This window comes from Chaetodon trifascialis, chromosome 11, assembly GCF_039877785.1.
Source record: "Chaetodon trifascialis isolate fChaTrf1 chromosome 11, fChaTrf1.hap1, whole genome shotgun sequence".
Taxonomy (NCBI): domain Eukaryota; kingdom Metazoa; phylum Chordata; class Actinopteri; order Chaetodontiformes; family Chaetodontidae; genus Chaetodon; species Chaetodon trifascialis.
Window position 1 is genome coordinate 18,663,560 of NC_092066.1, and position 14,035 is coordinate 18,677,594.

A 14,035-nucleotide genomic window follows, 5' to 3' on the forward strand; every position below is an offset into this window, starting at 1 on the left:
GTGTATATTTTTGCAGTGTTCATAAAGTTGCATGTAAGTGCATCAGCTGTTGCCGGGACACGGGCTACTATTCACCCACTAAACACCACGTGTCGGTGACTCGTATATCAGTCATATTTTCAATATTAACAAACTGTTTTTATGATCTTGGGTCAAATTGTCAGAATTATAAAAACGTTTGAAGGCACGATTGGCCTCTCTTACGCGGAACAAATACCCCTCTCAGGGAAGCTCCACCCGCTCGGGCGATCGTAGGCTATGAAACAGGCGCTCTAACCGCACACTCGGTTTGAACTGCGCAACAGCCTCCGTGGCTTCTCATTGGCCAGTTGAACACTGACATGAAGTGACACTTCGCAGCAGGTTGTGTGTGGATGGCAACGGCTAGCATCACACTTCAGCCCTGAAACCGCAGACGATAGTTAAGTTTAGCAGGAACCTGTGGATGAATTTATGTTCGACATAGCTCAAGAGACTGCTAGCTAAAATAACAAAAGGCTATTTGTGAGTACGGCGAGGATGTCTGTTCCGGCAGGAGAAGGATGAAGATGACACCACTGTTATGGCGAGTTGTGTCAGTGTGGCTATGTGTAGCTGTAGTCTGTTGGTAAGTTGATTAGATTTTACCCATTTGAACTTGACTTATTACTTTTATGTCACTGACTGACACTGTCTGTGAAAACTAACGAACTGTGTAACAAATGATACCCAAGGTTGAGTGGAGTCAGTTAACGCATTGCATTAGCTAGCTAGCTAGCGCTAACATTTTGCTGTGATGTGGCACCTGGCTGACTTCTGACCTGTCAGTACGAGTTAGCTTGTGTTGCTGACCCTGAGCATTAGCTCGTTAGCTAGGTTTAACCCAGCTAGCTGATAAACAAGTTGAGCCCAAGTTAGCAGCTATGTAACACACATAACGTTAATCGCTACTTCCTCATGACATTGTGATGATTTGGCAGAATTATAGAAGTTTAACCAGCCGCCATAACTTTGTGTCATGTATAAATCTCCCTTAAGGAAACGTGGCTGATAAGCATATATAATAACCTGTATGAAAGACCCTTAAACAACCACAAGATCCCTGCTACACAAATGAATTCGCTGAGTATATGTCACCGGTTCCTGATGGCACTGTTACCACCACTGTCACACAACTAACATGAGCCGACGCTACAGATTCGGTTCATCTGCTCTTGGCAGGATTAAAGGTCTTTCACGTCAGTCAAGTCAGTCCTCTTGAAAGCAGGAGATTGTGGTCTATGTAAATCTGACAGAACACGGTAAAGCCTGCAGAGAGATTATGTGGGATGATGACAAGCTCCAGCCGTGATGTTAGAAAACAGTATCAAAGCATCGTACTGACTACTGTAGTAATGATAGGCAGGGAGAGGAGGATATGATGTCATATGGTTTTAAGAGCTGTGTTGGAGATGTTGACCTGACCCACTTTTATCAGCATTGCTCTAGCCCTCATTTTAAAGTGAAGCTGTGAACGATAGTATTTTTGACCTTTCAAGTTATTTTATCTGTGCATTTCAGTAAAATGGAAAGATGCATTGTTGTAGTTAATTGACCTTTGCACAGGTCATAGCAGGAGAAACACAGGTGTAGTGAATGACATGATTAACAGGTGTATTACATCAGCTCCAGGGCTGTGTTACTGTGCATGCTTGCTAACTGGAATGGCATGCTGGGACACTTAATGCAGGACCTGAGTTTTCATTAAGTTTATTAATCACATCTGAGCTTTTCTTGCTTTGACATGGTTAAATGTCTCCTGTGAAAAGGTCTGTCTGATCTTAATGAGTGAACAGTATGCTGGTGCCTCAATATCGATGTGTTTAAAGAGGCCGCATCATGATACTGTAGGTCAAAATATAAATTATTTGTTCTATCTCTAATTCCAATTCTGTTAGTGCCTGAAATCTCACTCAACATATGGGTGACGCCATATCATTTATCATCATGTACTAATCTGCACTGTTATGCAGGTTCAGACTTGTAGTAATCAGTGACACATCATGTCCTGTGACCGACGAAGAAAAACTCAGGTGTCACTCAGCTGACTGTTGTCAGTCAGGGGCGTGTCTCAAGAGCAGTGTTGATGAGAGTCGACACGTGCACACGATCTTTGCACTTGTCAGAAACGTGTTCATTTGCTATCAATTATACAATGAAAGATAGAGTTAAAAATCTCCTGCATTTCCTGCAAGTCTACTGCTTTAACTCCTTGTGTGCAACCACTTAATTATTTAGCAAGTCATGCCCTAACACTGCTCTTGCTCCATTGGGATTTACATTAACAGCAGTCAGCTGGCTTCCAATTAGAAAACAAAAGCTGTGTTGTTCACTGAAGTGTGTGTGTGTGTGTGTGTGTGTGTGTGTGTGTGTGTGTGTGTGTGTGTGTGTGTGTGTGTGTGTGTGTGTGTGTGTGTGTGTGTGACCAGTCTAGCATCTCAAGTCAGATCAACAAAGCAGTTGCACCACCCAGCCCAGTGGTCAAATAAAGTGCTTGCCCTGGAATCCAGAATAAAAGAGTGTGGCCCTTTGAGACAATCAGGACGACCTTTTCCCCCACAGCAACGTGCCCTTGTTATTGCAATTATTTAAAACCTTGTTACTGCGAGTTAATACTGTTTTCCTGCCAGCAGTGAGGACAGTCACTGTGACCCTGACCTTTTCTTTCTACTGAAATGTGACAGTGTAAAGATCTGTTTAAAACAAATAGAAAAGGGCTTTAATTAATGGATACACAGAAATTTAACTCTAATAATAAAAAAAAACTGTGAAGCAAAACAGATTTCACACATTTCTCATTTATTTTTCAAGGCCCTACAGTCGGGTTGAGCAATATGCAACTTTTTTGAGGCGTGTCTCTTGACAGCATTTCCTGACTCTGCATACAGATAAGATAAATTGCCTACATTGGGGTACAGGCCACTGGGATTTTCTCAGCGCGTCACACTGGGACATTGGCCTGCAGTTTCCTCTATGCATGACTCACTGCAGTCAAACAAAAACTTTAGTATGCTTGATTCAAGAGTTCATGAGTACCCCCTGTACTTATTCCTCCCTTCCAGAAACTAGGACATTTCCACCAGTGCATTAACAAGTGACCCACATTCAGAAAAATTAAATTGTGTTATGACACTGATTGTCTTTCCCTTTGTCTCACAGGTACTCTAGTTGCTATGTTGGTTGCACAGAGTCAGACCAAGAGGCCCAGAGGCCCGTGTCCTCACAGGACGTCAGTTTGGAGGAAGAGTCAGGGGAAAAGATTGATCATCACAAGGTATCATCACCTATATACAACAATACTACAACCCACCCCATTATCCAGAGGCTTCACAGGTTGCTGTATTACATCACTCATGTGACCATACCCTTCATTATGTCTTTTTAGAGTAACCGCACAAGAAACACAGCACGCAGCAGTTGCACAACATTATCTGATAGAGCTGCAACATGCGATTATTTTCACTGTTGATTAATCTGTCAATTATTTTCTTGAATAATTAGTTAGTTGTTTGGTCAATAAAATGCCAGAAAATAGTGAAAACTGTCCATCAGTGTTTCCCAAAGCCCAAGATGACGTCCTCAAATGTCTTGTCTTGTTTTCAGCCCAAATTTATTCAGTATACTGTCATAAAGGGGGAAAGAAACCAGGAAATATTCACATTTAAGGAGCTGGAATCAGGGAGTCTTGACCTTTTTTTTGGTCTGTCTGCCTGCCTGCCTGCCTGTCTGTATGTCTGTCTAGGTTGAGGAAAGCTGGGTGTTACCATCCCAGTCCCAATCTGAAAATGAGCAGTTGATAGAGGAGGATCGGCAAAAAGTGGACCAGACAACACCAGAGATGGACAAAAACCAATATTCAGAGGTACGTTAGAGTTGTTGCATTTATGCGAATTAAAACTTGGATTTGTCACATCCCCAAAACAAACTCAATACTGCAGATGGATTATGTGCTGTGATGTTTGCTTAATGCATAGAGTAATCATTTCAAAGACATGTTTATGCTGAGACTTCTGAAGATTTTAACATTTGTTTTCATCCAGCAGCACAACAGTTTCAGACCTGGATTATCAGACATATGCAGCGTACCATCCTGTTCTTTTTATTGATCATACCTTTTGTACATTTGAAGCTTTAAGTGTTTGATGGATCATTCCAGCTCTGGCTAATGGACCAGCCGTTTTTACATTTCCCTTGACAGCTCAATATCTGTCTCTCTTTATCCATCAGGCCTTAGAAGTGGAGGAACCCGCTGTGGAGGTAGAGCTGGAGGCAGATAAAGGAATTTCACAACCTGAGCCAGAACCTGAGCAGAGCTCAGAGTGTCAACATCCTGCAACCGACATCACTGAAGACCAGGACTCAGCCTCCCAGCTGCCTTCCCCTGACCCTCTCACTGATTCTGCTGCTGAGCTTAAAGACACTCCCAACATCCCTAACATTCAAGACAACATCCCTGATAGGCAAGATATTATTACCTCCAGGCTTTTTTTAAATTTCTTTTTTTTCCACACAAGCTGTTCAGTTGCTCTTCTGCATCTCCTTCTTCTGCTGTTTCAGAACATGTGCTTAGGGTTACAGCACCATATGAGCGCAAGTTCTTTAAATTATTAGTTTTTTTGTTTGATGTCTTCCTGGAAAGCAAAGGGCTGCAAAAACATACTCACATAATTTGTTTCATTTCAGTGTTTCAGATGACGCGTCTGATGCAGCTGCACCTGAGCTCACTGATCTTGACCTGCCTCCAGCTGAATGTGAAGATGACGACAGCAACCCATATGACGGCGATGGGTGGGAACAGTTCATCTTTTGCCCTACTTAGTGAACCAAGGGCCCTATGAAATCCGCTCTCTAGATTCTGTTCTATTTTTTCCTCAATGTCTGTGTTTTCCGATTTTTCAGAGTTTTGTGTTTTACAATTAAGTCACTTCTTGCATCTACAGATGTAGTTGCGCTTCTGAGTTTGTTGAAGTCATGAGCTCTTGCTAATGTGCTGCCCCTCAGTCTCTCTCACGCTCTCTCTTTCTCTCTCTCTCTCTCTCTCTCTCTCTCTCTCTCTCTCTCTCTCTCTCTGGTTAATGCTACAGTTCAATTTAAGATGCCAGTCTGATCGTGACAGCAATGCTTTTTCGTTCCCACAGCAGTCCTCCAATAGTTCTGGAGAACACTTCCAATGTTCACACCGGAGGAACTAAAACCCACACCGACCCTCCTCTGAGCCCTCCGGCAGGTCACGGCACACAGCATCTGGAGGCCAACACATCACACACTCTGACAGAGCAAGTAAGGAACTCGGATACTGGGTGAATTATATTCCTCTCTCTACTAAAGGAGGTGTCCCAGCGCTCATTTTCTCATTACCTTTGACAGGATCTGAGCTCCCCTGTTACCACAGACACAGATTCCAGTGTGAGCAGCAAAGACCCCGAGGACATCCCCACTTTTGATGAGTGGAAGCGTAAGGTGATGGAGGTGGAGAAAGAAAAGAGTAAGATTACAAGTTCCTTCTGCTTGTGAAGTTATGTTAAGCTTGATGATCCAGAATGTAACACAGTCGGGTATATGTATGAAACTAAGGACTTGATTTTTAGACTCCCCCATAATTCCCTCTTATATTCCTCCTCTCAATAGCTCAGTCTACTCACACTGCTACCAATGGGGCTCCTCATGTGGTGAAGAAGGTCCAGAAGAACTTCAATAACTACGCCTCAGTGGAGTGTGGAGCCAAGATCCTTGGTGCTAACCCAGAGGCAAAGGTGCTTTAAGCATGATACTACATCCTACAGAGGAATCTGTCGCATGTTGACAGAACGACACATACAAGCACTTATTGATTTGTGAATATGTTCCGTACAGAGCACTTCGGCCATATTGAGGGAGAACATGGACTTGTACATGCTAAACCCCTGCAGTAACAAAATCTGGTATGGAGTGTGCATGCACCCTCCCTTCAACATTTCAGTTCACCTCCACCTGAAGCCGTTTTTTGAAGCTTTGTTTCTCGTTGTCTCTCAGGTTCATCATTGAGCTTTGTGAGCCCGTCCAGGTGAAGCAGCTGGACATCGCTAACTTTGAGCTCTTCTCTTCGACTCCCAAAGACTTTCTCGTCTCCATCAGCGATAGGTATGCACCGCAGCTACCAGACATGTTTTTAATACACTTTGGAAATATTTATATCTTTGACATCATCCAGACATCATCATCATCATCATTGAACTGACTGTAAATCTGCATGTGTAGATATCCAACAAACAAGTGGCTGAAGCTGGGAACCTTTCACGCCCGGGATGAACGCACTGTTCAGAGCTTCCCATTAGATGAACAACTTTATGCTAAATATGTGAAGGTGAGGGCAGTATTTTTTTTTTCTTGTCACATTACCATCACATCTGTCTCTATAGGACTCAGCCTCCCAGCTTCCTCTTTAGTAGTGCAGAGGAAATGCTGTAATCTTTTAATGCAGGTGAGTGTTTAACTGGTAATCGTTTCTGTACACTTCCTCTGAGTCTCTTTGAATGGAAGTCTGGGCTTTTTCTTCCTTTTCCTCACAGTCACAAGGTTTATGCCTGTAGAATGATAAGTTGTACTATAAGAGGTCATGTAAGAGTTTCACTGTTGCTCATATTTTGTTATTCTGGATAAAGAGGACCATTAAATTCCTGAAAGGTAAAATTTGACGTTGGACAGTGTTTCACACTCTGGATTTGGATGCGGCTGAGTCACAGAATTGATTGCGTAGCAGTTCTTTTGCATCTGAAGTGACCCGAATTAAAACCAAGATGCAGCCTTTGGTCCTGTTTTGAATGCATGTGTGCATCTCTTTAATTTTGTTTCTCTTTTTTCTGTCTCTTGCTTCAGATGTTCACCAAGTACATAAAGGTTAGCCTGCTTTTCTTGTAGAGGTCTGTGTTTGAGTGAGCTGAGTAGTAAACATGGAGGGCGGATGTGTTCTGTGTCTTTCTCTTGTTTTACGTGGTGTGAACAACTCTGAATCAGATCTAACTTGCTCTGCCAGTTGCTAACCTATTTAAAACCTCAATCAATCCTCTGTGAATACATGTCACACATAATGAACATTTGATGCCCACAAGTTGTCATTCCAACAATCAAGTATGTCAAATGATTTCACTCTATATAACTTATCCTGAGACATTCTGTCAGATTTACTCACATTGTCAATCAGTCTCTTTACATTTCATTTCAAGCCATCTTACAACAAAACTAAATCACAGCTTTGCAGTTTGTAAGTAACTCAACCACAGTTCAGAGCGCTGATTTGATTTGCGTGGGGAATCATACGGACTCATTTCCATTTTAATATCCGAATCATTTTTGCATTTTTCAGGTGGAGCTGGTGTCTCACTTTGGTTCTGAACATTTCTGTCCTCTCAGTCTCATAAGGTATGGAATATTCAGCCAATGTCTAATACTCTTTCTGTACCATGTGACAGTGAGATGCATTATTGTGGAACAAACGTGGAACAAAGTCAAATCAAAATGTAGCTGTTTCCATCATGTGTCATGTTCTTATCATACCTTTTGTAGTTTTTCACTGATTAAACCAGTTTGCTTAAATGATTTTCAGGTGACAGCTTGTTGCATACTGCATGAGCTTTAGGTGGTGTCACCTGATATCATGCAGTATTTGACATGAGGTCATGGGCAGCTCACCCTTAGCCCGTACCTCACTATTAAGCCTTTGGTAGGGACACTGTGACTTCATGCATGGCACACGGAGGGATCCAGGAGTGGAGTCACAGGGGCATTGGCCCCAGCTGAAATCTGAAGTTCCCCTTGTTTGCTTCAGGACACTTTTCTGTTCACCTTTTAAAAATAATTCTGTGTGTGTGTGTGTGTGTGTGTGTGTGTGTGTGTGTGTGTGTGTGTGTGTGTGTGTGTGTGTGTGTGTGTGTGTGTGTGTGTGTGTGTGTGTGTGTGTGTGTGTGTGTGTGTGTGTGTGTTTGTTTTAGGCTTTTAGCGGAGATCGCTGCCCCCTGCAGGCTGTCAAAGACTGCTACATGAGCCTGTTTCTGGAATGATTTTGATGTCATTTTTTTCCCAGGGTGTTCGGCACGAGCATGGTGGAGGAGTACGAGGAGATCGCCGATCCCTCAGAAAGACCAGATGATCAGGATGACGACTTGGGTAAGAACGGAGAAAAACAGATGCAGTACTAATGCAGTTTGAATTTTTCTCCACATGTGATAAATTGAAGCATTGCAGCATGAAGATACACTCAGAGCAAGCTGTTTGGTACAGTTTGTATCACGCGTGAGGATAATATAACAGACTAGTTGCATTATTTTTTATGTTAATGTGGTTTTGCAGTCACATTTTTCACTGTTTTGTTGCTCCCTACAGATTATCCTCCTGGATATGCAGCTGGTGAGGTCAAATTATCCAAGAATCTGATTGGGTCAGCAAAAGGTAATTAAAGCCAGCATGGATTTCTACTGTATAAAGATGACCACAGTGATCCCAACGCTGGATTATTATATTAACTTGTTACTCTGGTGTTTACATTTTCTCTTCAGATGTCATTTTGAACATGGTAAATAATATCGCCGTCAATGTTCTCGGAGGAGGCCCAGAGATGCAAGGTATGACCAACACAATCAGCTCTAACATCCAGTTTGATCCCACAGCCTCAAGTTCTCATAGGATCAAATGATGAAGTACTGACACTTTATAATCAAAAGGTCAAAGGTTAGTTTGACTTGCAACAAAGCTGAGCTGGTAATTCTGGTTAGGAGTAGTCACTGTTTTACATTCTCAACTGTTATGGACAATGTTGTTGATGACTTTTAGAATTACAATTATGATTTCACTCTTACTGTAGTTTTTCTTGTTTACATTTTGTAGGCAACCTTTCATCACAGGAAGTAAACGTGACTGAGCCGTCACCCCAACTTGAAACCACCACTCCAGCTACCACTACAGACCTCTCTGCAGAGTGAGTACATTGTCGTATATTTCAGAATTGTAAAGTGACCTTCAATCAACTGTAGCTCCATCAGTGTTGAATGAAAAAAAGAGAACTGGCACTGTTTCATATCATTGACAGATCATTTCAAGTGGAACAGAGTAACAGTGGTAAATGTGACCTAGCGTCATGAATGCTTTGTGACCTGTGAAGTCTACATGAAAACCTGTGGAAAATGTCTTGTATTGTGTTTCATTAAGTGTAATTAGACATCCTTTTATTTTTCCTAGAATCTCATGTACACTTAACAAGTCTGTATATATGTAGGTTGGAATATCTGTGCCACTGGTTTAATGACTAATGCAAGCACATTGTGCTTCCTCAAGTCTGCTATCTTTGTGTCTCATGTCTGGAAATCTGCTTTTCCATTAACCAGTGCTTTGTGAAATAATGGATTAAGTGATATTTTGGAGGTCAACTTAAAGGCTTATTTTGTTATGGCTGTTGTGTGTTGTGCCCTTTTTTACTGTATTTAAAATGTACTGTATTGTTCTCCCTCTCTAGTCTCGACTCTGAGGAGGAAGTGATTTTACCAGACCCTGATAATCCTGCAACTGCAGCCCCATCTTCAGAGACCCCTGTGGAAGAGACACCTACTGCTGGGACAAGCGAACAAGAGCCCCCCCTAGTGGAGGAAAAAATTGTGATTCCTTTAGTGAAAGATGAGGAAGAACATATCAGCTCTACAATCACCCTTTTGGATAAAGAGGAGGAATCGGATGAAGAAAAAGAGAAAAGGGATAATCATGAGCGAAGACAAGAAATCCAGAACTACTGCTCACTGCTTCCTTCACTCTCTTCCTCCTGCTCTTGCGCAGCGTCCCTCCAGGAATATCTCCATCGGCAGTGCTCAGCCCTGCTGTCCAAAAAAAGGAAATGCCAAACAATGGGTAAAAAGCAAACGATTCCTCCCGTCCAAACACCCGTTTGGCTCCAACCCCTGTCCCCCACTGCCTGCCCTGAACCTCAGCAGCACCACAGTGAGGTACATCAGCCCCATGAAAAAGAACAAGCTTCTGAACAGGAGCCAGAGAGCGGCGCCAGACCGTCAGAAACACCACAGCCTCCAGGGAACACAGCAGAGTCTCATAAAGAGTCCATGTCAGAACCTCCTCTGCTGGAGCCCAGTCAAACTGCGAACCTCCCCAAACCCAGTGCCACTGACTCATCCTCTGCCAATCCTACCCCTATTGTGGAGACTCCGCAGCTGTCTTCTGAGGAGCCAGCGAAGGAGCTAACGCCAGAAAAGAGCCAGGATGTGCTGGATAAAGAGAAGCACATTGAGCCCTCAGCCTCTCTCAGTAGCTCCGACTATGTACAACCCAGTGTTGGTGCTACAGTGGAGGATGTGTCAGTGGAGCCAACAGAAGACAAAGCTGATATTGATGTTTCTCAACCAGAGATAAATGTCCCCATACAAACCCCGGATAAGACAGATGAATCTCAAATTCTCCATCCCACCACCTCCCCTCGTTTGGAACAACACCCTGACCCACCTGCTGTACCTGAAAGTGGTACTGCCTCCACTGAAGTAGCCCATCCTGCCCCAGATATTGTCACTGAACTCGAGCCCTCTGGTGGACCCCCGGTCATCACCGAGACTAAACTGGAGGATTTTGCAGAAGACATTGTCGCATTGTCCCCCTCCCCCTCGGCTCCTTCTTCCTCGCCTACTTCACCGTCCCTCTCAGACATCTATGCAGATCCTCCCAATGGCACAGAGCAGAACGGGAACCCGGTGCACGGCTCCAGCCAGAAAGAGTCCGTGTTCATGAGACTCAACAACCGCATCAAGGCCCTGGAGATGAACATGTCCCTCAGCGGACGTTACCTGGAGCAGCTCAGCCAGAGGTGAGGAACAGGGACACACACACACTGCAGAGAAACAGAGTAGAGGATAATATAAAGGCGACCTTGTCTTCTCTGTTTCGATTTAAGGTATCGAAAGCAGATGGAGGAGATGCAGAAGGCTTTCAACAAAACCATCATTAAACTCCAGAACACCTCAAGAATAGCAGAGGAGCAGGTGAGCTATGAAAATGTCAGTCAGTCCAGACAGAGAGATGGCGAGGCATGTGCTTTTTTTTGTCTGACCAGCTTTATGAGTCTGTTTAAAGCTTGTTGCACTGCCCCAAGTGGCCACCTCCCCCACCCCCTGTAATGCTGCCTGAAACATTATACCTGACAATATTGATTGTTAACACCTTTACATACCATTTCCAGGATGTGAACATGGCTGTCGTTGCTTCATTTGTTGTCCTCTCTCTCCCGTAGGACCAGCGTCAGACTGAGTCCATTCAGTTGCTGCAGGGCCAGCTGGAGAATGTGACTCAGCTGGTTCTCAACCTGTCTGTCAGAGTCAGCCAGCTGCAGACTGAGGTGAATACAATGCTGCAGACACAAAGCCTTCATCTGTAATCAGGAGGGCTTTTCAGCCTGATAGCAAACTGTACATTAAGTCTTTTACTGTTACTCTTTCACACCAGATCCTGATGCATTGTTTGAGAAACATCTTTTAACATCTTGGTACTTTACTGATTCAACTTCTGAAGTACACATACGGATGTGTACTTGCATGATTGTTGCAGTTATCGTCCCATTTTCTACACTGTATGTTTTTGTCTCTCACGTCGTCACATCAGACAGTGCTGCTGTTTTGCCAATGATACAGTCAATGGTCTGTCTCTCAGGTGTCAGACAGGCAGAACTACCTGCTGCTGTCTCTGGTGTTGTGCCTGAGTCTGGGCCTGCTGCTGTGTGTCAACCACTGCCGCATCACCACTATTCCTCCAACCACAGAACCAGAGCCACCCATAGCTAAGAGCTACAGCTACTGCTGTCCTGAAAGGTAGACCACAGTTTAATATTGAAAGAAATATATCACCATAAAAACTACTGTGTACAAATGCTGTCTGGAAAAGAAGAAGTAGAATAAAAATGAAACACTAAGATGCATCTTCACATCCATGATGGCAGAGAAAAAGCTTTAGTGCAGAGGGTACGTGTGAGTAAGCTCTGAGTGACATCTCCAAATGGGCTATTACAGCTTATGGGCGGAGGCTACAGCCTTGAATGGCTGCTGCTCATTAAGCCGTTTTATTGATACAATTATTCATCAAGAACATCGCAGCTGGAATCTTAAGTGATCACGCAGCTGTGACTCATGTCTTAATAAAGGTGCTACATGCAGCTTTTTCCATCAACCATTACCGTTTGCTTAATAGGAGGTTCTCTGCCTGCGATGAGACGGGCCTGAAGAGGAGTGCATCCTATCCACTCATACACTCTGAGTCACTGCAGTTAGCCACCACTGAAGGTAAGCATGAGTGCCATCAGGGTAATAATACTAATGTGTTTCAAGTTTTTTCTGGAATACGTGGGATAGAAGCTGCTCAGTGCAGAATTGAAACGTTCCTTGTCTGTAGAAATTAACTTCGTTCTTTGGCTCACAGGCCCAGAAATGCTGCACGCAGAGGACATGCAGAGTCTTTGTGCAGCTAACAGAAAGGTGTGTGAAGACAACTTTAATCTATCTATCTATCTATCTATCTATCTATCTATCTATCTATCTATCTATCTATCTATCTATCTATCTATCTATCTATCTATCTATCTATCTATCTATCTATCTATCTATCTATCTATCTAGATATAGATATAGATATATATAGTATAGTGCAGCATATTGGCGTAAAATAAGTGTTTCAAATGCTGGTTGGAAGTGATAAACAGTAGTTAACAGTCATTCCTTCTCGCTAACCTTGTCCCACACAGAAGAGACGCCGTAAGATGAAACCCATGGAGAAGGTGGAGACTCTGAAACCTTCTTTCCACGCTGCTCCAGAACTGTCTAATGGAGGTGTTGTTTGTAACGGTGCACCTGTCACCACAAACCCTACACCCATTACAAAAAGGTTACTTCAACCTATCTTTAGAGACTCGCCGTCAGAGGGCAGCTCGGAGGGGTCTTCTCATTCAGACGACCCCTCCTTCTGTGGCATCACCACAGCTTGCTCCCGAATCTGCGACGGGCACCCTCCACCCAAGACCCGGGCGGAGAAACGGGCTTTAAGACGCAGGCGTCCTAAGTCCAGTTGCGCTGTCGTGGACTTGCTTCAGGCCCCGAGGAGGGACAAGAGCGAACCACTGCCCATCTCTACCATACATGACATCATGAACAGGAAAACGGAGCAAAGCTCTGGGACCTTTGGGGTAAACGTTGCCCTCTCAGGTCCTGTTTGACATTTGACATCTCCTCTTCATCTCACTGACTACTTGACTCTTTCCAAAAGAGGATGGACGTTCATTCTGTAGCCACTGGCAGCTTTAAGCTTCGGCACGGGACAATCTCTTCACTGAGTTTTCTTTTCTGTTCATGTTCCCCGGTCTGTCCTTTTCAGATGTTTATACTGTGGTATTTGCTATACTTCAGAACAAAGAATTGTCTTCCCAGCTTTCCATTAAAGCTTTTCTCTTTTGTTTGATGATACTGACTGTGTATTCACCCCACACGTTTTATTCTACGGAGCCTGCAAACAAGAAATTCCTCTTTTTAAAATGTCTTATTTTCTGTCAGTACTTTTTTATTTCATAAGAATTCAGTTCTGACCTCCAGGGAAACCTGCTATCAGGATGTTGCCTCACATTTTAGTGACTGAAAAATTATTTTCAGTGTAAAGCACAAAGACTTGTCAAAGCACTTGGAAATCTTTAGATTGAAAGTGCAAAACCAGACACACAAAGGAAGCTGTATCTATTGTTAGTTATTGATCGAGTGAAGCTGAAAGAGAAGAAAGACGGCGCACAACATGAAAGGACTTCAGTGAAAAACTTGTTTTAGTGATTCGTTACACAACAACTGCTGCTGGACCAAGATGAAATGCAGGGTCCAGTCAACCTCAAAATGATGCTTCGCATATTCTTCAGACAAGAGGTTAATCCATTATCAGCTGCCCTCCAAGTCCAGTCACGCAGGTGTTGGAGGACAAAAAAAATTTAATGCATCATGTTACATGAATGTGACGCGTTCTGTGTGGC

At 43.4% G+C, this 14,035-nt stretch overlaps 1 protein-coding gene across 1 annotated transcript; it reads left to right on the top strand.

Moving 5' to 3' along the window:
- Positions 1–320: 320 nt before the first annotated feature.
- LOC139339107 (SUN domain-containing ossification factor-like) lies at positions 321–13,483 on the top strand. The gene is made up of 24 exons (XM_070974567.1): positions 321–607; positions 3,178–3,292; positions 3,761–3,880; positions 4,246–4,478; positions 4,702–4,806; positions 5,157–5,298; positions 5,386–5,503; positions 5,647–5,771; positions 5,872–5,939; positions 6,031–6,138; positions 6,256–6,361; positions 6,874–6,894; positions 7,361–7,416; positions 8,078–8,160; positions 8,377–8,442; positions 8,550–8,615; positions 8,878–8,968; positions 9,503–10,849; positions 10,937–11,024; positions 11,273–11,377; positions 11,689–11,846; positions 12,223–12,314; positions 12,451–12,506; positions 12,773–13,483. Exons 1-24 carry the CDS (start codon positions 543–545, stop codon positions 13,238–13,240), a joined length of 4,002 nt encoding a protein of 1,333 aa, XP_070830668.1. The 5' UTR covers positions 321–542; the 3' UTR covers positions 13,241–13,483.
- Positions 13,484–14,035: the final 552 nt, after the last annotated feature.

Bases quoted from the DNA above. Each gene is read 5' to 3' on its own strand.
- LOC139339107 (XM_070974567.1), top strand. From the start codon at position 543: ATGAAGATGACACCACTGTTATGGCGAGTTGTGTCAGTGTGGCTATGT. The intron at 608-3,177 runs GTAAGTTGATTA...TTTGTCTCACAG, and splicing joins TGTGTAGCTGTAGTCTGTTG to GTACTCTAGTTGCTATGTTG. The intron at 6,362-6,873 runs GTGAGGGCAGTA...CTCTTGCTTCAG, and splicing joins TTTATGCTAAATATGTGAAG to ATGTTCACCAAGTACATAAA.